This window comes from Rousettus aegyptiacus, unplaced genomic scaffold (assembly GCF_014176215.1).
Source record: "Rousettus aegyptiacus isolate mRouAeg1 unplaced genomic scaffold, mRouAeg1.p scaffold_m13_p_1, whole genome shotgun sequence".
NCBI classification, from domain to species: domain Eukaryota; kingdom Metazoa; phylum Chordata; class Mammalia; order Chiroptera; family Pteropodidae; genus Rousettus; species Rousettus aegyptiacus.
Genome location: NW_023416284.1, coordinates 160,316,848 through 160,340,151, shown reverse-complemented (window position 1 = coordinate 160,340,151; position 23,304 = coordinate 160,316,848). Strand labels below are relative to the sequence as shown.

The 23,304-nt window shown below is 33.9% G+C and overlaps 1 protein-coding gene across 3 annotated transcripts in view; it reads right to left on the bottom strand.

Moving 5' to 3' along the window:
* The window catches only part of AKAP7 (A-kinase anchoring protein 7), a 97,221-nt gene that overhangs the window by 30,286 nt on the left and 43,631 nt on the right, over positions 1-23,304 (bottom strand). For 2 of the 3 annotated variants that reach the window (XM_016118397.2, XM_016118395.2), the window contains exon 7: positions 13,428-13,575. In XM_016118397.2, coding sequence (XP_015973883.2) covers positions 13,428-13,575 — 148 coding nt within the window. Of the gene's footprint in view, positions 1-5,230; positions 5,774-13,427; positions 13,576-23,304 lie in introns of those variants that run through there. The other variant, XM_016118399.2, reaches the window with a different exon arrangement.

Sequence of the window (23,304 nt, the reverse complement as noted above, 5' to 3'; positions counted from 1 at the left end):
GAGGGTTTATAGTTACTCCTAGCTTAGGATTTCCAAGAATGATCTTCACATTGCATAATTTTGATTTAAAAAAAGAAAAAAAGATGATTAACTGTATAATTAAATGTGATTTTCATTTCTATAAATTTCATATGAGTTTTCATATACATAAATTTTCAACTCAAAATAACTGAGATAATCATGTGTCTGGATTTTGCAGTTTAGAAAGCAAACCATGTATATTAAGAATGCCAGTGGAAAAAAATTGATTTTTTTCCTGCCATTTCATGTGCCCCCTCAAATCTGAATAGCTACCATTCAGAAGGACTTAGAAATCATTTGGGAATATAACAGTATTTAATTTACTTATACAGTGAAGGTATAAGCCCCTCTTTGCCCTTCCCTATCTCACAGGAACAATCAAGAAGTGAGTTGAATAAGAATAAACACTAACATTTACTAGACACTTACCATATGCCAGGCACTTAATGAGTGCTTTATATTTATTCATTCACTTAATCACTATGACAGCACTGTAAAGGTAGGTACTATTACAATCCTCACTTTACAGATGAAAAAACTTGAGCTCAGAAGAGTAACCTGACCAAAATCTCTCAAAGAGTATGTGATAATAGCAGAATTTGAACTTTATTTGGCTGCATAGCCTCTGAGCATCTGACCCCAGAGTTCTGTATTATTCAGTATAATTTGTATGTTATCAGGTATAGACTTTATGAAACAGCTTACTACAATCTCAGAATGATGTGCAGAAAAATAGCTATTTAACTATGCTCTATGGTAATGCAGTTTAAATGTCTTGGTTTCTCATATTTTGTTACCAAATCTTTTTATGAATGCTATTAGAATAATATATTCCTATAAAACTAAGGACACAAAGACAGATCCCTGCTTCGGGGTGGAGCCCAACACTGCTGCGTGCCATGGCATGAAGAGACTCGATCTATAGCAAAGAGATATCAGCGTGGCCCCTGAAAGCGTGCATATTCCAGGAAAAATAATAACTCTCACCATCCACAAGTACTCCCCTCAAGGATGTTAATGGGGTTCCAATGGAGGATTAACAGACTCCTTTCAGTAATATATAGAGACCTACTATAATTTAAAGAAGATTTTAAAAAGAAGATCAACCTCAATAAGGAAAAATATCTGATATGGTACATTCATAAATTTAAAAGCATAACCTTTGCATGTTTCTCTTTTCACAGGCCTGGCTTCAGACAAATCATCGTTCGCACAGCTGCTCATATCTGCTAAAGGAGTTTAAATTTTTACTATAATGGTTAAGAAGGTAGGGATAAAGTTAAAAAGTATGTAGGTATGGCACTGCCTCTTCTTCATGTACTTGAGAATAACAGCTCTGATTATTGCCTCTAATGGGAAAAAATAATTCTTTACTATGCCCAAAAACTCTATTTTCTGTGTCATTGGTTGGTATTATTTTCTACCTATAACTGAATACATATATAATTTGGATTTCTGAGCAACCGTGCTGTAAAAGTTTGACTTAAGATAAAGCACAAATCTCGTTATAAGATTTTATAAAACCATACAGATTATCAATTCTTCTGAAATCTCTAATTCATTAATTAAAGGAAATCTGAGTTTAATAGCTATGGAAACACATGAGTAAGAAAAAAATGAATGTTCCTTTATTCAAAAGAGTAGAAAGGAAGAAGATATTAAATTGTGAAGTATAAAGAGAAAAAGAAAAAATTGCTTTATCTCTCCAAATTCTGGAACCAAGCCTCAGGAGACATGCCTTTAAGCACAAAAGAGACACTTCAGGAAGGATTACATTATACAGCAGGTTGCACGCTTAAGAAAACTGTTATGCCAAGAAATGTCACAGTTTCAATGAAAATGTACATAAGTTCAAGAAGGGTTTGACAATTTATGGAAACACAATTCATGAAAACCAGGATGTTTTAGAATCATCCCAATTATTTATGTTGACATTAGATGCCAAAAGACAGAGTTATTATGGGCCAGAAGAAAGCTGGGTGGACATACCCAACACTGTATTCTGTTTCTGTATGTTCTTGTAAAATCAAATTTCAGTTCTCAATAATCAATCCACAAGAAGCATGTGTCTATCTCCAAGACCCAATAGATGCTCCTCCATTAATTAGCCACTGCTGCACCTTGTAGCTATTTTGTAACCAAAGGGCAAGGTTCTGAAACTATATTATTAAATATTGATATTTGAAAGCTGTTCTTAGGAGTGTCTATAAGGAAAAAGTCTTTAAAAAATCATAACTGAAAAACTTTAAGGATTATCCATAAATCTCACTATTAAAGTCCTGTTTTTAATTACTACAGAACAGAATCTTGGTCAATGAAACTCGGGAGCCAATAACCTATTTTTTTTTTTACGATTATTCCTTTTTTAGTCACATGTTCAACCAAGACTTTTTACTTCTCTTTGAAAGTGCTTTAGTTATTTTTCTCTAAAACTGAAAGTTATAGGCATTTATATTTGAAATTGCCATATGCTATAGAATTTCAGTATTTAATTGGAAAGAGAATTGTGGGGTTTTTTTTTTTTTTTTTTTTGATAAAACACATGGAGAAAACCTAACATACCATATACAGCGTGTGTGCATTTAAGAAGGGGGAGGAAACAAGCTGATAACCAGAGCTCTGAATGAAATCCTCCTTTCCCGGGCCATAACAGTCATTCCTAAATCTCTGTTGATGCATTCCTGCTTAGGGCCAATTTTCAAATGCCTCCTCCATGCCTGTTATTCAGTCGGTTCTTTTCTGTGTGTGTACCAATCTTAACCAATGTATGTAGCTCAAGACTTTTCCTTAATTGGCAAGAAATAAATTAGGGAGGAGAATTTATGTCCCTGCTCTGAGAACAGACAGCAGCAGAGCTCTCGAGGTAGAAGGGCTGACAGGTTATATTGTATATTCGGACCCTTGAATTTATATTATGCCATTTTATAAATTCAATTTGATTGAAGGCACAATTTATTCAATACTTAGTATGTATTTATATGATAATCACATCAGCTCCTGGAGTGAAGTTAACTCTTGAGTCTAGGAGTACAGCCAGAGTAGGTGAAAGGGACAGCCAGGGCCCAAAGGAGGAGAGGAGGGGGACATTTAAAGGCACAGCCCTGAGGAAGCAAGAGCATTTGCTGAGCATTCACACTGTAGTAAATCCCACTGAACAGTTTCATTAGAGAAACACAGTAACAGGAAAACAAAGGCCAGTAACAACCATCTATTTTAGATGGATATTGTTCAGTCCTGCTTTTCACAGTCTGTCCTTCCTTTCAGGCATTAAGAATGAAATTACAAAAACTGTACTTACTGAAGGACAAGTTAAACATGTGAATGTTAAAACCTATTTTTTTTTTCAAAGAAAGCAAAAAATACACTAATCTGCTGGCCAGTGTTTGTATTACCTGACATGGCTGTTTTCTTATTCAAGTGTCTTTAATCCATTAATGCCCGTACCTTTCACAGAGAAAGGAAAAAAAAAAAAAACATCCTTCACCAACATCCTTCACTGGAAGAAAAAATATATTTCAGAAAAGCCAACAGGGCACGATGAGTAGATTTCATTTGTAGTTTAACAGCATAAACAACATAAAATTTGGTTCTACAGTTTCAAATTTATTGGGTTTTTTTCACAGGTCCTGATTATTCTTTACGTGGATTAGTCTCAATCTATATTTAACTCTAAAAGTGGCCCACGATTTGACCTTGGGCAAGACAAGTCAGCCACATTTCCTGCTATGTAAAAAATGTTGAAGACTTCAAATAAAAGGTGCTTTAATAACTCAATGCTTTTTTTCTCTAATCACACTTACAGGGATAGGAAGAATGAAAGTGAATCCCCAAGATAATAAAAAGAAAGTTCACTTATACTAGAGGAAATGCAGTTAAATCAAGATTGGTTTTGGCAGGTCTCAGGATCCGTCATGATCCACCATGACCCAGGCTGACATTTATCTGATATACTATGTCAGTATTCATTCTGTTTATGGATACTTCTAAATAACAATTGGTAACTGTCAGGCTGTTGTTTAAATACCCAGAAAACCAAAATACTGAGTCTCTTTTCTGTTAATACATTTCTTATTTCACACCTGAAATGTGTATCTGTTAGAATGCATTCAACTGCAGGTAACAAAATACTCCTGACTCAAACTGTTAAAAAATAAATAAATAAATATAGATATTTATTTATACAGTATATATATATATATATATATATATATATATATATATATATACTGTAATCCAACAGGGATTGACAATTCTTCCTGGATTTTCCTAATCAGAGTCATTTACAATCACCTGAAAAATCACAGCCAACAAAATCTTCTTTTTTCTTTTTACTTCCCTCCTCCATCCTCTTTTTCCTTCTTCTCATATCACTCCTCCCTCAGGTCTCCTCACTTGTATCCTTAGAAAACATCCTAATAATTTTCCTTCCAAATTTTTGTTTATATTTTTACAATAATATACACATGCAAGTTATACACACAGATGGAGGTTACTCTTTCTTTCAATGTGAGATTGTATGAAAACTCTGTATTCTGTTCTTCTCATTCAAGAATACTTCACGGAAATTTCTTCAAGTGAGCTATAATTCTGATTTATTTCTTTTAATTGCTGCACCGTATGTTATGGTATGGACATACCATCTTTTTTCAACCATTCTCACTATGACCACTATTCTAATAAAGTATGTATGCATTTATATTTGAATACTTGTGTTTTTAGTTCTGTAGATATAATCCTAGAAGGGTGTTTGATAGCTATAAATGAAAAATAAATTTTTTAAAGAAAAAAATCATACACATGGAAAAAAATTTACTTCATGTTTTCCAAAATAAACTTAAAATTGAAGGCTCTAAAAATAATAAATTAATGTAAATTAATTTAAATTTAATTCATATAATAATATAAAATATCACTGCATCATTCCAGCAGTAGTGCTTAATTTTTCAGATAGTTCAGTTTACCACATAGCATTGTCCCTTTATATGTAGGGTTCCTAAGGCATCTAATATAAATCATAAGGTTTGAAACCAGGCCAGAAGATGGTTGAACTTTCAAAATAGCCTGAGCCACAGCTGCCACTTTGTGTTAGCAACCAGATTAATAACTGATACACCAGTTAAAATACAGTGTGAGCTATCACTAAGATTGATTTTTTCAGTTACTTAATCTGAAGCTTCCTCTTACTAAAGAAATGAGCTGAGAATTCCAATTATGAGTTGCTTTTCATTTTTATTAGGGGCGTATAACAATGAAATTTCAAACACTTTCTTTTTAGAAGATATGTTTCATCAAAAATTTAATCAAAGGACAATGAGATTATAAAAAGGAACTAGATTGACATTTGAAATATAGTATTTTAACATGTCAAAGGTTCAGTTTTTTAAAGAATGTTATGCTTTCTAGGTAGGATGACATTAAATCCCAGTTAAACCAGGATAATCTTGATTTTCTTCTTTTATCCCAGCATAGTACACTTACAAGTATACCATTTTAATGATAAATTATACAGTCACTCAATCTCTATGTCATAAAGTAAAAAATGACATACCATCTACTCAGCACTTATTAAACTACTTGATAATTTTGAACAGAGAAAATTTCCAATTGCTAAAGTTTTCAAGTGAAAAAAAAAAATGTACAGTTCCCTCAGATGATAAACTATCTTTTCATTCCGTCTTCTAACATGCTTAAAATAGATTATCTTAATCGGTCTAAGTAGAGATGAAATGTTCTTAATCATCTCCCTGTCAGCCTGTGCAAAAGAAAACAAGACAAAATTTTTGGTCTTGCCCACCACAAAAAACATTCATGTATAAAAAAATATCAGTTTCATATAATAATGCTTTTTAAATAAGTCATTTCATAGAGATATAGCTACTGTCAGTCTGGGGTATTTCTGCACTTGTCAGGTGATTACCACAAAATGCTTAAATGAATTAAAGAGGGATGGAGGAAAAAATTAAGGAGGGAGGAATCAAACCAGTTTATGTTTTATCGAAAGATAACTGAGCAGCCATCAAAATTAACATATTGGAAGAAAAGTTTGGAAATATTGAACAAAATTAAGTTTAAAGACTTTTTTGAAGCTTTAATTTTTTCATGGTTTCCTTGGACCATAAACTAAAGTAGCAAACAATCTTAAATGTTTTGGCTTCAGGACCCTTTCACACTCTTAAAAACTACTTACAATCTCTCACCTCCACCAAGACCTTTTGTTTATGTGGGTTATATTTATCGATACTTACTGTATTATAAACTTAAACAATTTTTAAAATTTATTAATTCATTTCAAAATATCAATAATAAACCCCTTATAATACATAAATAGTATCTTTTTATAAAAAAACAACTATTTTTTAAATTAAAAAATTTTATAGTGAGAATGGTATTAATTCTCATTTTTGCAATTTTATTTTATGTCTGGCGTAATCAAAGACAGCTTTATCCTCATATTTGATTCTGCATTCAATTTATTACAATATGTTCTTTCATTTGAAGTATAAGAAAAGTTCAGCCTCACAAAAATATATAATTGGAAAAGGGAAGAGATTAATAGCCCACTTAGATAATTGTGAATATCTTTCTTTGATACTATACAAAAACTCAACAAGTTATAGTTTCTTAAAATTTAGTTACAATATGAAATCTTAAAACTTATCAATGAACTTTCACACTCTTTACAATCAAATCTTTCGCTTGCTATCTTGAACTTTTAATGGATCTTTTATCCATGCAGTACTTTGTAACAATATGCATTGGTCATTTAAAAAATATTGATTCACTGAGTTATGCAGATCTTCTATATTTTGACACATTTCATTACATAACATAAAAAAAAATTCATTAATATCACCCCCCTCATTAGGGAAGTCTTTAAGTATTGACTGCAAAAGGGCAAAAGTCAACTTCCCAAGGTGTTGGAATGTTCAGCATCTCAATGGTGATAATGGTTTCACGGGTGTATATTTATGTTAAAAACTCATCAGGCTGTACATTTTAATTATGTACAGGTTTTGTATATGTTATAGCTTGATAAAGCAAACATAATAGTGAGACAGATAAAAACAACCTGGGAAAATGAAGTTCATTTTTCTACTCTATGCTCTCTATTTTTGAGTACAAAATCTTCTATAATAAAAAGGCAGGAAAAAGTTTGAGTTTTAGGAAACTGTCAAACTCATGGTAATACAGTTTTCCAAAATCCTTAATTTTACCTGAAAGCTTGAATTTATTATTAGCAGTAAATGATGTCAGTTGTCCTTGATGTGACAGGTTTATTTATTTCAAGAAAATGTCTGTCAGATACCCAGGTATGAAAATGATAGTTTGTTAGTCATTCTTCAAGGAAACAAAAAAAGGTATATCATGAAAGAAAGTGGCTCCTTTGCTCACAACTTAACCACACGAGTGCTTTTTCTTGAGTCAACTTCTTACTTCCAATACATAGCAATACATAGCAGAAGTGTTTATCCCCACTTGTTAAACAGAATATTATTATTTGTACACAGATTTAAAAAGACATTCTCAAAGGTTGAAAAATTAAATACAATTAGTAATTTTTACTACTCAACAATATTTTTATGTAAAATTGATTTAAAAAAAATTTTTTAATTGTCACAGCCTTGATTCATATTGACTATACACAGTTTTACCCGCCACTGCCTCTGTGTAATCATTGTAAATATTAATCCAATGGAAAAGGCAAATAATGTCATAATACTTTATAAAAATCATTTTGCCCTTCCAGACCCCTAAAAGTATCTCAGGGACTACCAGGGATCCATGGAGCAAACTTTGAGAGTTGATGAACTAAAGTATAGTTTTAAAAAATTTAAATCCAACAAAAATGTAGCCTTATAAATTATTAGGATATTAAATCATTTGGTGAATTATGTTTTTCTAGAGTAAAAAATAAAGGGTTCGCATGAGAAAAACTGACATTCAAGCACATATGTATCACCAATACCACTATCCAAACACAAACATTTTCAAATTAAACATTTTAAAAATATATAATTGATCTGACAAAGGTTAAGATTTAAGAATTCTAGAAAGCTCAAAGATTTTTGTCCTAGCTATGCTTTTCATTCAATGAAGAAAATTGCTGACTTCCTTCTCCCTCCATCCTTCCTGCCACATCAACCAATGGGTCAATTACACTGATAGTGTTCTAGTCCATAAAGAAGACTCCCCCACCTATATATTAAAATTAGGCAAGATCCAGAGCTTTTGGAGTTCTGCCCTGGCCCATAAGGGTAAAGAATCAATGAAGATTGGTACACCAAGCTCTGAGCTAAGGGACTCCCCATATACAACCGAAAAAGTCCTTTTCTTTTGGCTGACCCAGCACCTAGATGCAACTACCGGGTATCACTAGATGGACCACGACATGCATTTTAAGATAGTCAGGATTGGTTTAAGCTGCCCAGGTTTCTTAAGGCTGATTCTCAAAAAGCAGTGACATTTGGATAGAATAAATTCATTGACTCAGCTCACTCAGAATTTTCCACAGAGTTTCAGCCCACAGAATCTGAGCCTGGTACCTTGTTGGTCTGATCTGTTTGGCACTGGATACAGACTGAATTGACTATACCTATGATGAATCTAACTTATCTGACTCCGTATGACCCTTTTCCCCTTCTATCACCATATCTTTGCAGATTCATTTGTTTCTATTTGAGCCTATGGTTGACACAACCCCATTCCCCTCATTGCCTCTGTGCTACAGTCTGGAACTCATTGAAGGTCTTATCTTTAAGGTCTAATCATATATCATTATGTTCAGTATTAATCTTCACCCTCTTTTTATCTCACATCTATCTCCTCAGTCTCCTTTCTTACATATTCACTGCCTCAGTAGGTGTGATTGTGCCCATCTCCTTTCCCAGATCCTCACCAACTCCTCAAACACACAAACCAAGAAACCTCCTTCTATGTAACTTTCTCAACTAACTAAACAGTAGACTCCATCACTACAGTCTTTGCAATCTGCCTTCTATCACTAATACTGCCTCTACCCTGCCTCAGTCCATTGCTTCTCTCCCCTGTAAATCATACCTACTGTTCCTGGAAAGTGTCCTTTCTCTATTATCCATTTGTCTGCTCCTCAATCTCATCCTATTTCTCCAAGCTCTGCCACTTACTCCCCGTTCACACTCTTATAGAAGGTAAAACTATAAGCCTCTTTCTCTGTGTCCTGTTAAAGCCCATTATTGTTATGGACAATATTCATCTATTCTTCCTCCCTCTCCATTTCTCAGATGTAATGTGAGCTTCCCAGTGACTCTATATCACTCTTAAGGACTATGTCTTATACTTCCCTGTATTTCATGATACCCAAGAGAGGAATATACACATTTTACATGTTCAATAACATTCATTAAATTGATGACACATTATTATTAAACAACGAAACAGTTGACATTCCCAGAAAATCACTGTTCCCACCTCTGTTTGCAGAAATTATACAGAAATACACTGGCCTGCAAAAAAAAAAAAAAAAAAATACCTTCTAGACCTTTCCAAATTCCCCACTGCCTTCTGTAAGATATGTCTGACAGTTAAAAGTAAACTAGTCTTTGCAAGCACTAAATTGCTCATCAATCTTACAAAAGATGTCATTTTGTCAATTACCTACCCTAAGGAAATATAAATGGAACATAGCTACTTGAGAAAAATTAATTCACCCAACTCCAGTACGTAGCTCACAGAGAACAGTTTTTACCACCTTAAGGTATGTGGACCATATTCCATTCTTGTTTTTCCCCCTTCTTTTGGGCGGTGGGGGATTTGAATTAGGTCTATAAGGAGTCAAAGCCCAATATTAAGTAGGTATAGCATCACCCAAAATTTTGATTATGAGAGAACTAAAACATAATACCTTTACTTGTATCTGAAAATATGAATGTCACCTCCATATCCTAGCAAACTCCCCTAACCTCACATAAAGGCACAGATGACAGAAGATGAAGAGAGAGATGCTCAGCATGGAAACGTAAAGCAGGCTCAGGAACCAGCAACAGCTGGCAGGGGGCCCGAAGCCAAGCAGGTAGTTTGAATAGTTAAGCAAATTGTATTTAAAAAAAAAAAAAAAAAAGTAAAGTAAGGAGGATGATAAAAGGCAGCTTTTTTTAAAGGTCAGTGTGCCTACTATCCCAAAGAGAAAATCACTGCCATGCAAGAATGTGAGACCAGTGTGGCCACACGTTCAGATTGTTCAGAAGGTGGCAGAACCTCAGATCTTTTATTTTTTTACATAAAATCACCCCAATGTTGGCAAGTCATTCAAATTAGAAAAGCAAACAAACAGCAACAAAAAAACACCCTGGTCTAGTCAAGAACAATAGGAAAGGCTACTAATTTGTTATCTTTGGAACACAGGCTAAGGTCGGTGGAGTATAAAAAATATAAAAATATATTCCTAAAACTAAGTCGCCACTTCACACCCACTTTTAGTAACTGGATTTTTCAGTTAATCCTCTGTATCTGAGTACTTATATTAATGATCATAACAGATAGATTAAAAGCCCAAATGGAAAAAAAGAAAAAGAAAGAAACTAGAAGAAGATATAAATGAATATGTAGCAAATCTTTGGTTTGAAGGTGACTCTAGTCATAATAATTAAAGGAAGCACAGGAGAATTTTTTAAATCTATAATTTAACAGGAATTTAAATATTTAATATGAAAAATACCTTGTGACCAAAATTAAATACAAAATAAAATGTAAAATATTTGATGCCAATATGGCAAAGGGCTAAGTATCTTTACTATTCAAGAAACCTCACAAATTGGTGAGAGACACAAGAAGAATGAATCCAACTCTTTATAGACAAGGATGGTTTGCTGCTGAGAGTTCCTAACCCAATTCAGAGCAGTGTGCTCTGTGAGATTGGGGCTGACATCTACAAAACCACACATGGAATTATGAAGGGAAAAAATACACAATAACATGAGCCCTCAAAAGAAAAAAAAAAAAAAAACTTAAAAAGCACCAGACAAACAACTAAGTGCCACCAAAGACCCAACAAATAGAAGAATATATACCCCAGGAACTAGATGTTTTAAAAATGTGAAAAGAATGTTAAAAAATTAATTATATTTAAATCCTCCAAGAGATAAATGAAGGAATAGCATCTGTGAAGCAAAGAACAGAACAGGTAAAAATATGAAAGAGAATCAATTGAAAATCTTGGAAAATAAGTATATAGTCACTGCTACTAAAAAGAAAACAGACACAAGATGCCCTAAACGATATAGAGACAGCTGAAAAGAAAATGAATGATTTGGAATCTAGCATTGTCCAAGAATACACCATTAGTAAATTAAGAGATAAGAAATATCAAAACCTAATAAATTCTATCCCCATAAAAATTCACATATGTACTTATACATACAGTTTTATAAACAAATTTCAGGAGGTTCTTAGAGTTCTTGAAATCCAACTTCTACCCTAGAATTCTGAATACAAAATATCTTTAAGATCTGATACCTTTCCTACTCTGTTAACATATATAGTAAAATTAATAAAATACTGGTTCAAGGTTGAGGAAATAGACATTAAATTTGAGTTAGGATCAAGTCAAAGAGAAGCCAAACCAATGTAAACCAAGTAAACCTCATCAGAAAATGAAACTCACAAAGAAAGTATCCCGAATTCTGCTACACATTCTATTATAAAATTCAAGGAAGATCAAGAAAATCAATAACCATCCACAGTAAATAAAAGAACTCTAGTGTATATTAAACTTGGATAATTTTAACATAACTATCGTTTTAGACACAGATATTATTTGAAAGTTCACATTGACCACAAAATGAAACAGAAAAAAATAGTACTGCATTGGAGAAAAATCATTTTTTTAAATAAATCATTATTTTAAAATAATGCTCTGAATTAGAAAAGGGAAAAAAATAATCTAAAAAAATTGCCTAGAATATGGGGGATTTTAGAGACTTAGCTGTCAAAGAGCAATAAAAGAGAAAATTCTGTGGCTAGAACATAGTGATTAGGGGTGAGCTGAACAGAGATGTCTAAGGGCATAAAGGTGAAGAACACTCTAAGCTCCATAATGTAGTCCCACAATACCTTCAGTAAAATCTACATATTGCTTTTTTTATTTTTATTTTTAAATGGGAATGAGAGTAGGAGATGCGATGAAGGACTTAGCTGGCCTAAAGTAATTACAGAGAAGATATGGAAAGCTAGCAAAAATTTCTATTACAGAGGATTTAAATTTTCCTTGTACAATAAACCTAAACTAAAATGTTTAGTCCTCATCAAAACTCCAAAGGAAGAAAACTCTAAAAAGATAAGAGATTCTGAAAACACAAAAATCTTCTTTAAAATAGATCTGAAATGCTTTAGAACATTAAATTCAAATGACATACTAAATATCTTCTGTTTAAGGTAGCTAAGATCATTGAAGGTAAAATGATGACTTCTCTGAAGATTGCTAGTGAGAATGTGGGGAAAAAATGGTGTCTCTTGAACATTTTTTAAAGTGCTTTAATAAACTTCAGTATTAAGATTCTCTCAGGACATATATTTCTGTAGGTTTTCTTCAAGCTGAAGTACAGAGGAATTATCTTGTTTGAAGAACTTGAAATATTTAGAATCATATATTTATCTTCTTTGAGTAGTTTCATGTTACTTCAAAGTATACAAATCAGGTTGCCTCGCAGTTCACAATTTTATAAGAATAGTGCCTGGTTTGAAATAGTCAATTTGAATCACAACGGATCAGGCTCCTTTGAAATACACTCATGTTGCAAACAATGGGGAATAGCCCTGTTCTGGTTTTTTAAGAACTCTTCATTTGGAGTACACGCTTTCCACTGGAAACATAATTGTGTACGAATCTGTCTCAGCACACGCCATCTCCCTGATAAGATGCTAGAAGCATTTACATATAGATCTTGTTTCCTCACGGGAGGAAATGTTTCCCCGAGGGAAGAAACCGAAGGTGAAGTTTTCAATCCTTGCAAGCCATCTACGAAGGCTTTTTCTTTTCAGATGAAACTTTCTGTTTGGAACATTCTATTCCTAATTAAAAGCAGCGACTGTGACAATGCCTTGCGTGGAATGGTGTGGTCATGTAAGCCTTCAACGGAGAAAATGCTCCCTTCGCATTCATGGTATTAAACAAATGCATTTTAAATAAACATTTCAAGACTTTATTATATTTAAGGCACAAAAGTAGAAAAGCTATACATACTAAAATCTCGACTGATAAATATGAATACCAAATATGTTCTACAAAATTTTCAATGTATTATTCTCAAAACATAGTATTTAAGAAAGTAAATCATTGACTAAAACATATTCAATTAGTCCTAAATATTTCCAAAATAAAATAAGACTAAAGACATCAAAGTAAAGATAAGTAATTTTTAAAATGCACTCACCAATTGTAATTGAAGACTCACAGTGATAATAACCATTACTTTGCTTTTTCTTCAGCATGGAGCAAAGATCAACACGATGTACCATTTCTTCTCCAAATCTATGACTGATAAATTTTTCATACAATTTGGGATCTATTTTTTTCACTCCCTTGAAATGACAAAACAAAACCATATCAATCAATCATTTCATGCAGGCAGCCAATTCGTATTTATATCATTATCTTAGAATCTGATACTATATTTTGGCATACAGTACTGCCTACAGGTATTTGAAAAATGGACACCACAAAACTGTTGTAAGCTGTTTAGGATGAGTTGTATAAAAAATAATCATTAAAGAGTGTTCAGTTTAAATATGGCAACATTTAAAACCTTAAGCTTCAGAATAATAAAGTATATCAAGTTGAAATTTGAGATATCAAGGAAAGAGTAATCGTCAACAACAATGGAGAAGTGTGACTTTGGAAAAAGTGATATGGATCTTTTGATATGCAAAATGTTTTAATAAGATAGATGTAATTTTTAAACTCCTTGTCTAAGAATCAACTGAAAGACGGATGTTATTTGAGTTAGAGTAGGGGGCCAGTGGCTCATCCGAGTTCTTCTCTACTTGCCCCTCCTCCTTATTCTCAGTATCTTCCATAGCAGGAAAAGGGCTGGCTGAAAAATTACACTGAGATGCCCTTGGTACTTCTGGAGTTTCCCATAATGGGAAAAAAATGTGTTCCCCTCTTTTTAGTATACAAATGGTCCCAGTCTCATAGTCCCAAAACACAGTCCATTAGATGAAGGTACAATACTTCACAAAGTTTACTGGTCGACCATGTGTAAACTCTTCCTTTCAATTTATAATGTTTGTTATATTACCCTGGCAATAATTTTCATTTGTTAAAAATTAGAAAATATTAAGAATTTAGAAAAAAAGAAAAATAATTCACGACTCTGCTATTTATTAAAATACATAAGTTACACTGGGATGTATATCCTTCATATCTTTTCTGTGCTCATATAGTATTTTCAGATATATTTATATGTCTTACTAAAGCATAATTAGCATACATAGTTTCCATTTTTAGTCACAAAATTTATTACAAAAAAATTTAAGAGATATAAAAACAAAATATTTAAAATTAAATCACCCCAAATTGCTACTATAATTTTGTTAAGTATTTTGATTTCTCTACCCAAAACAAAGTACTTTTTCTTAACGTGCCGGGCACAAGCCCGCTGCACAGTTTTTGTACTGCCTCCTGGAATGTTCTTCCCCCAGGTATCCTCCTGCCCCACCTCCCACCTCTTTTAATTCCTTGCTCAAAAACTACTTTCTTAATAGATTCTCACCTGACCATCCATTTAATTTGTATTTCTGCCCCAAGAGGTACTCCCAAATCCTCTCTACTCTTCTCTCTTTATATGTATTCATATATATTTTTATAACACTTACCATCTATATTACCATTATATAACAGACTGTGTAATTTGTTTTATTATACTTATTTTTCATTGTCTGTTGTTATCTGTCTCTCCCCATTAGAATGTAAGCTCCACATAGAAAAGGGTTTTTGTCTGATTTTTAGTCACTGAAACATCCCCAAGTGCCTAGAACAGTGCTTGACATGCAGCAGTGCTCAATAAATGTCACGAATGCAAAGGAGAATAAAGTTTCAGGAAGAGGATAGCTAACATCAAACGCTATTCATTCAGGGTTCAATAAGAATGAAACCAAGTGGATTTCTTTTGCTTCGGGAACAGAATGCCTCAAGAGAGACAGCAAAACATTATGCTGAGTACTGCTGAGGAACAGTCAGAATGTGTGAGTTCAAATCCTGGCTCTGCCGTCTTTCAGACTCGTGCCCTCACTTCAGTTTCCTTAACTATAAAGTGAGGTTAACAAGGGTACCTACCTCAAAGTGTTATATGGACTAAGTAAGTACATTTATAAAAGCACTAAAAACAGTAAAATATAGTATCATTGTGTGTGTGTGGTGTGTGTGTGTGTGTGTGAGAGAGAGAGAGAGAGAGAAGAGGGGGGGAACAGGGGGGAGAGAGAGATTATCATTAGTGATCTTTAAGGAATAATTTGAGTAAAGATTTGAGAAATTAAAAAATTTCTGAGTAAATAGAAACTGACCATTCTCTTTCTTTTAAGTGTGAGTGTGTGTTCACACGTGTGTGTGTGTGCACACGTGCACAATGTGGAGGGAGGTCAGGAGATAACTTCCTTAGACCAGACAGAATAGCGAGAACTTAGCAGAAAAAGGAAGATCTTTAGTTTTCAAAATACTGATACCAGCACTGGTTAGCCACTATAATTTCCATTTCAACTCTCTAAGATATCATTATTATTTTTTAAAATAAGAAATAAGGGAAACAGAAGACTTAAATTTGTTAGGTGGATTAATCTAGTAAAAAGTAAGCACGAACTAGTCTGTAAGAATTGTTCACAGATGACTTCCAACGTGAACTCTAAGGAGTTAATTTTTACTAGAGTGAATAGAATTAATTCTTTAACTCATAATTCATGCAGAAGGCTCTGATTAAAAGAAGCATGAGAGCTTAGGGGCAATGAAAAGATAAACTCTGATCAGAAAATATCTTCATTAAAAAGTAGGTAGAAACAGATAAGACTCTAGTTTGTCTGATATATAATATTAGCATGATCTTTATTCTCTGCGGAATTTTTTGTTTCACAACATATTTTTTTTTTTTCAGGCTGTTTGTCCTATGGCAATATATTTCCTTTCCAGGAAAATCTATCTGAATTAGTCTCTCCATCCAGCTGCAGCAGGAGTCATTTTTCTTTCATAATAAAAGAACTAGGATTCTAGGAAAAAAAAAAAAAGAATATATCAAAATTGGATATCATTTAGAATAAGGATAAGAAGTCTCCTCTTTTCATAATGGATCTTTGGGTTGCCAAAATATTCTAGACACATCACTCTGCACGGTTATATTTTTAAGCTAAAAAGGCTGGGCGATGGAATTATTTTCAGGTTTAGGAACCGCTGATTGTTCTCTGCTTTTCTTCTTCCTAAGCCCAACCTTTTCTAGGGTAACTTGTCATTTAAAGATCAATAGAAGTATAACATCTAGTTATGAGAGCTAAAAGAAAATCACGAAAACGGTTAAAGCCAGGAAAATGTGACCTATGTAAAAGCTGAGAGAGTTGAGGTTATTTCAAATGAAGAAAAATAACATGTAAGGTATCTTCAACAAAACTATGCTAAGGATGCTTCAACCCTGGAATTCTGAATATGCCTGGATATTGTCTAGTACTATGTTTGAAAATTATTTTTTCTTTGGACCTAATAGAGACAGAGTATATTTTTAAGGGCTTCACATTTATAATTGCACTCAATATAACTGACATATCAATTATGCAACATAACACTGAAAGAGAAAACAAGAAGTTAAATACAGGAATATCAAACTTTGAAAAATAATTTAGTGGTAAGAAACATCAAACAGAAAAATTTTCCAAGACTATCTTAATTGATCATTAGAAATAACTGAAGTTTTACTTCGCTTTAGCCTAGTTTCAGTCACAGTTTAGAGAGAATTAACAGTGATATTCAAAACACCTGACAACCTTTGACACACTGTACCATGAAACCCTAAGGAACTTCGCTCTTGATTGTAACTTGGCACCCAAACAGCCAATAAGGAAAAATATCACTAAGAGCATGATGAGTATTTTTAGAATCATCTAATGGCTGTATCTGATAAGTAATGGAAATTATTTACTCAGGAAGCACTCACCATATCATTTACATTTAGCTAAATGATGTGTAAAATTTAATATGTGCTAAAGAGGGCTCAGACTTATATTATTATGCATCCAATTCTATTTTCAATATAGAAAGTAAAGCTCCATGAAATATGAAAATTCACATTAGTTAACAATTTGAATGTGAAAAGATAAACTATTTATTATTCATCTTCAACTTCTACAAAAAAGTTATTGAGATTAGAGACATGATCTCAATAACTTAAGTTTTATTAAGAAGATTAAGGCTTTTTGTAATAGAAGATACTTTCTTATCATGACTTGCTATCTTTCTATAATAATCACAGCTCCTAAGATGAAATAAACAGACTGCATACCAGACAAAGTAATTATGTATCCTACAGACAGTAAACTTCACATTTCTGGAGCTCTGCTGTGTTTTCTAATAGTTTATTCCTGTCATGCAGTGGCTATAAAAGAATTGTACATTTCCTGTGATAATGACTTGAAACCAAAATTCAGAAGGTTAATTAAGAGCTAAACCAAACTGGCTTGTCATTTTGGGCATCAGCTAGTCACAAGGAATGATAATCTTTTACACTCATTTTCATAAGTGAAAAAAGGTTACATATCTTTAGTGGTATGATACTGGTTAAAAAATGAAAATCATTTTTAATAATAACCCCCAATGAAAACTTACATACTGGTCATTCAAAGTTATAAACAGATTACATGCTGACACAGGGCTTCTCTGAAGCAAATCTTATAATTCTTAATGACCCTGCATCTCTTGGCATAACTACATTTGTCACTATTATTTGCACTGTTTCATTTCCATCTTCCTCCTGATGCAGACCCCTTAATTACCTCCTTCTCAACTGCAATCCCTTCAGCCCCTCTCCATTGGGATGATTGAGGCCCTTCGCATTCAGGCTCAGTTCTTCCCAAGCCTGCTCTTGACAGAGAAGGGAAGATGAGTCTACACTGCTCCAGCAGATGGGCTCTAAAACAGCATGGTGATTTCAGATCCAGTGTCCTGCACCCCTGGGTGAGAGGTGCCTAGTAGCTTTCCTGGCTCCCCTTCCTGCCGCTCTTGGGCCTACTGCCTGTCATTAAGTTTAGAGATGAAAAACGAAGGAGTGATGAAAGTTGACAAGATGATAGGACTTTGCTCATGTTTTGAACCATTCTGAAAAAATGATGGTTTCTATTGTCTGTATAAAAACAGAGTAGAAATACTCTGTAGAAAATGCAGAGTATTTCCTATGTACAGGCACTGCTCTAAGAACTTTTTATTAACTCATTTAATAATCACAATACCCTATGAGATTGGTATCATTATTTTCCCCAGAAAAGGAAGCTGAATCACAGAGAAATTAAGTCATTTACCAAAGGACACACAGCTAGTAAAAGGTAGAGTTTGGATTCAGATTCAAGATAAGCAAAAAACACAGATAAATGGAATAGAATCATAATATTAAAGCTCTTCACTATTTATTTAAAAATAATAAAATTCTAATATTAATCATATTTAAGATATAATCATATGTACCATCATATTTCTAAAACCAATGTGGAAATTCCTTTGGGCATCTCTAGCATTCTAAAATACCTGCCTTTAATATTCTGCATGAATATTAGTGCATCAAGTGATAAGTACATGTTCATGGTAAATGAATTGCACAGAGGGAGATGTGAAAGAATTCATAGATGTTACTTATACAAGAAAAATGTATCCAAATAATCCATCCTGTAAAAAGGTCTCTTCTTATACTAATATAATCAAGTAAAACACTAACAGTGATTGCACTTTCTAAATCAGTTGTTTATTTGAGTATGCAGTATTTCACAATTCTATATTTTACTTTATGCTGGAGCATCTGTGCAAACTTGCTTTCAGCTCTACTGTTTTGTTCAATCTTGAGGCCTTGGGAAAAGAAAAGGTAGAAACTCTTTATCCTAGCATTGTATCTAACATTTACGACATTACACCTTCCGTAAATAATAGACAGAAACTGCTAGAGCTGTATGTTTTAAATCTACTATTGAAATCTCCTTCTACCCATGTGAACACTTTACAAAGAGTTGGATGTTTCTTAGTGGCAGCAAGTAGAAACGACACCAGTCACAGAGGAAGGTGATATACTTCTAACAGTATATGGGCCATTTCACAAGAGAATAGGCTATATTGCTTCCTGGGCCTGGAGTTTCTTTTCTTAAGGTGCTGGCATCAAACAGAACAGAGGAAGAACATGGTTTTAGTCCACAAACATTTAGTTCATTGGTACTGACTAATGACATATGCACTAGAGATAACAGGTCAATGGTACCCAACAAGTCTTCGAGGTTGCAGGCTCCCTGGAACACTACGACATCTTTATTCACAGCACAGTCTGTTCCCATATAAGCTCATTCTTTGTCCATTCAGCAAAACTCTTCTCAGTCTCCCCTAAAGCCTTCTCAGGTATAGCATGACAGACCATATGCTGCTTGGCCATATAACTTATTATGTTTGCATGTGGCTTTTCCTATTACAGTGAAACAAAGAGTCTCATAACTAAGGCATCTAAGAATGCTTTCTATACAGCTCATTGTCAGCTGGACTTTCAACTTCCCTTGATCAATCTCCAGCTGTGTTCTTCACTCACCACAGTCTTGTGGTCACTCAAATGTAAACAAGCTATAGGCTACTCCTTCCTATCGCATGTTTTCCTAATATTTTGCTCTTTGGATTAAATAATGACATGTTCTCCAGAATTCACTAACTTAACCATTTATTTCTATAAACTAAAGAATTTATATTCTATAAACACAAAATAGCCATCTCAAAATTTCTCGCCAGTTATGATCTATACACTTACAACTTAATCTAAGATGTTTTCCTCCTTCGATGCAGTATCTTCCCTTCTAATCAATCCTTGTCAACATTAAGCAATGCCAGCAAGTCACTGGTAGAAACAGTTTTCAGAATCTTAACAATGGAATAGGACAATGAAGCTGTTCTGCAGATCATTCGAAAACAAGTTCATAGAAAAATCCTAACAATTTTAGCTTGTTCTACAACACTGACCTATATACTGCAACATAATTACATTGTGGTTGAATGTGTTCTGATTTAATAGCCTAGATGTCAAAAGTACGGAAACATTTACCTAAATTGGTCAGATTATCTACAGATAGAACTTCAGATCTAACTATAGCCTCAGATACAATCCAAGTAAGAGTTAAACACCTAATTGTAGTTTTGTAATGTTAAACAAGAAAGACCTAAAGAGTTTTCGTAGCTCACCTTGCTCCTCTGCATCTAGTACTTGTTTCATTTCCCACTTTCTTAGGAGTAAATCAAAATGCTTGACTTTCCTCCCATCAACATTCTTCCTTCCTCTCCCTCCCAGCCCCATCTCAACAGAATACCTTAATTCACATAATTCATCCTCTTTCAGTGGCCCTGGCATAGTCCCTGCACATCACTTAGGACAGAAGCCCTAACCTAGCAGAGAAGGTATCCCAATAGGAAATGCTGCAAGAACTGAGTGAGGAAGCAGGAAAGAAAGAATGACAGCAAGATTTATGTGAACTGCGGTGTATGTTAGGGGACAGAACAGGGAAGAAATGTATGCAATGATATCAGCCTTCTCACTTTATTTTGGTTAGAAATATTTCCTGGATAACATATCAGATAAAAGAGGGTTTAGTAGGAAAAAAAAAAAAAAAAAAAACCAGTAGTTAGATACGATCCAGGAATCATGTGTAGCTCTTAAACCAGTTTCAAAATAAATGTTTTTCTCAAAGTAGAGAAAAAAATGTATCCAAAGATTTTTTTTAATATGATACACATTGCTATGTAAAATAATTTTATATATGACATGCAATTGAAATCTTTCTTCTACATGTCAAACTTAAACATGTAATAGTGAAATTTTCCATTGGTATACTCTTGGAATACAGAATTGCCAAGATTACATAGTTTTTCTAATGGACTCAGAGTCAGTATAATACATGAATATTAGATTACATATTGCTTCAAATAGGACACTAAAAAAAAGATATCAAAGCAATTAGTAATTTTCACACAGTCTCCTCTTTTAGAGATTTTAAAAATTAAGGATCTCTTCAAATTTTCAAGAAGCACCTTTAAACCCAGAGTGGGTTTGGCAGGCCAAAAAAAAAAAAATTAAAAATAGAAAAGTTAAGAAACAAGGAAACTATATCTTAGGATGACGGTTTGCAAAAATATTACATACACTGGCATATTCCTCTTTTGCAATATCCAGCATGTACTATCATAGTAGGCAGGGCTGCAGGAAGGCTAGACTAGCCAAACCTGACACCATGCCCTCCATATCCACCCCATCCCCACTTTGCACAACTCAGGCTCTTGTCAGCAGGGATAGGTGCATGATAAAAAGTTATAACCTGCTGGAAAGTATATTTGATATGATTTCCACAGCCATTCAGCTTATTCCCAGGTGACTACTTGCCCCACTTAATTCCACTGAATTAAGTTCTAGAGATATTTACACTGGAAGGCCAAGAGCACAAAATACTCTCTATATCATTCTCTGATATCAGAGAAGGTTAGGGAAGGTGAGAAGCAAGACAGAATCTAAGAGGGTCAAGTCAGGAAGAACAGGATGGATATGCACAGGGAGGAGATGCTGCCAAAGGTCCAAGGCCACTCACTGGAGAGTCACCCAGAACATTATTCCAGGCAATGTCTGATGAAGAACCCAAGGCGGTTCTGGAGACATGAAATTACTGCGAAAGGAAAGTTTTGGCCTAAATAAAGAATCAAATTCAGTTGTGGGAAAGGCCATGGCCAAGGAGGGATGAGAAGTACTTTTAGACTCTGGCCATTAGCTCAAGGACAGTGTAAAGATATCATTCTACTTAGAGAGCCTTAAATATGGGTCTCCAAAATGGTGCCACAAACTTTGCTAGCAATTAAAAATGTTGCCATAGGGTAGGTTTTGGAGAAAGAATGCATAATGAAGGAACCAATCTAGGTGATATGAGCAAGTTCTGTTAGGTCTTCAACTATAGAGAATGTGAGGTTTCCAAATATCTAAAAGTGATCTGTTGAGAAGAAAAAAAAATTTCACCAATAATGGGAGCATAGTTAAGGCAAACCCATGAAATTCTAATTACCTTGACTACTTTGCTATTACCTTTCAATACCAGTTCTAAAACTCTGTTTCTTAAAATACACTTAAATCAGAATTTTGTCTGTGGATACAAATGCTAGAAAATAAGTTAAAATGTCCACTGAATCTGGATGTTTAAAAAAAAAAAATACCATTTAATCCTGAATTACACAGATCAGCATTTTCTAAATCATGTTCTGCCAAACACTAGTGCTACAAGATGGCCAATGAAAAAAAGAACTTGCAGGTAAGGACATTTGGGAAACAATGCCGACTTAGACCTCGCAACTGCTCGTAACAATCACTGCCTATCTCGTGGTGCCCCTTTCTATAAGCGGGTTCTACATCCTGCTCTGTTGAACTCAGAACAGACCACGTGACTTGCTTTGGCCAACAAGATGTGAGAAAGAATGGAGTGTTACTTATTAGCAGAAGCTTTAAAAATCAGCTTACGATTCACCATCTCTTTTCTTTGTGCCCAACGACCAGCAAAGTCCTAGATGAAAGCTGCTCAGCCAAGGTCCTTAGTAAAGATGATGTGGAGCAGAGCCACAGATGACCCATGTCCACAAGCAAAAAAGTAAACCATTGTTGCTGTAAGCACTTGAGAGTTGCAATAAACACTAATGTTTCTGAGAGAAAGAATCAGATTAACTTTATCAAACCCATCACTGCTAACGTTCATTCGATCACAGAATTCTTGCCTCAAATAAAACCCAGAGATGTTCTGAGAGAAAAATTTCAGGAAACGCCAATGAAAACACTTGCATCAGTCTCCAGGCCACTTTGCACAGATTTAATATTAGGTTGCTGTGTCGTTTCTTCTATAGTTCAAAATCTCTAATAGAATCAAGGTCAACCTGGACTCATTTATTATTCTGACATTAGCCTACTCCTAGAATTCCCCCTTAAAATAATTCAGCTTTCTGTTTATTATTTGCTATGTGTCAAAGCTATATAGTACTGAAAGGTTTCAATGAACAGGTTACCTTTGTAGATAGCATTT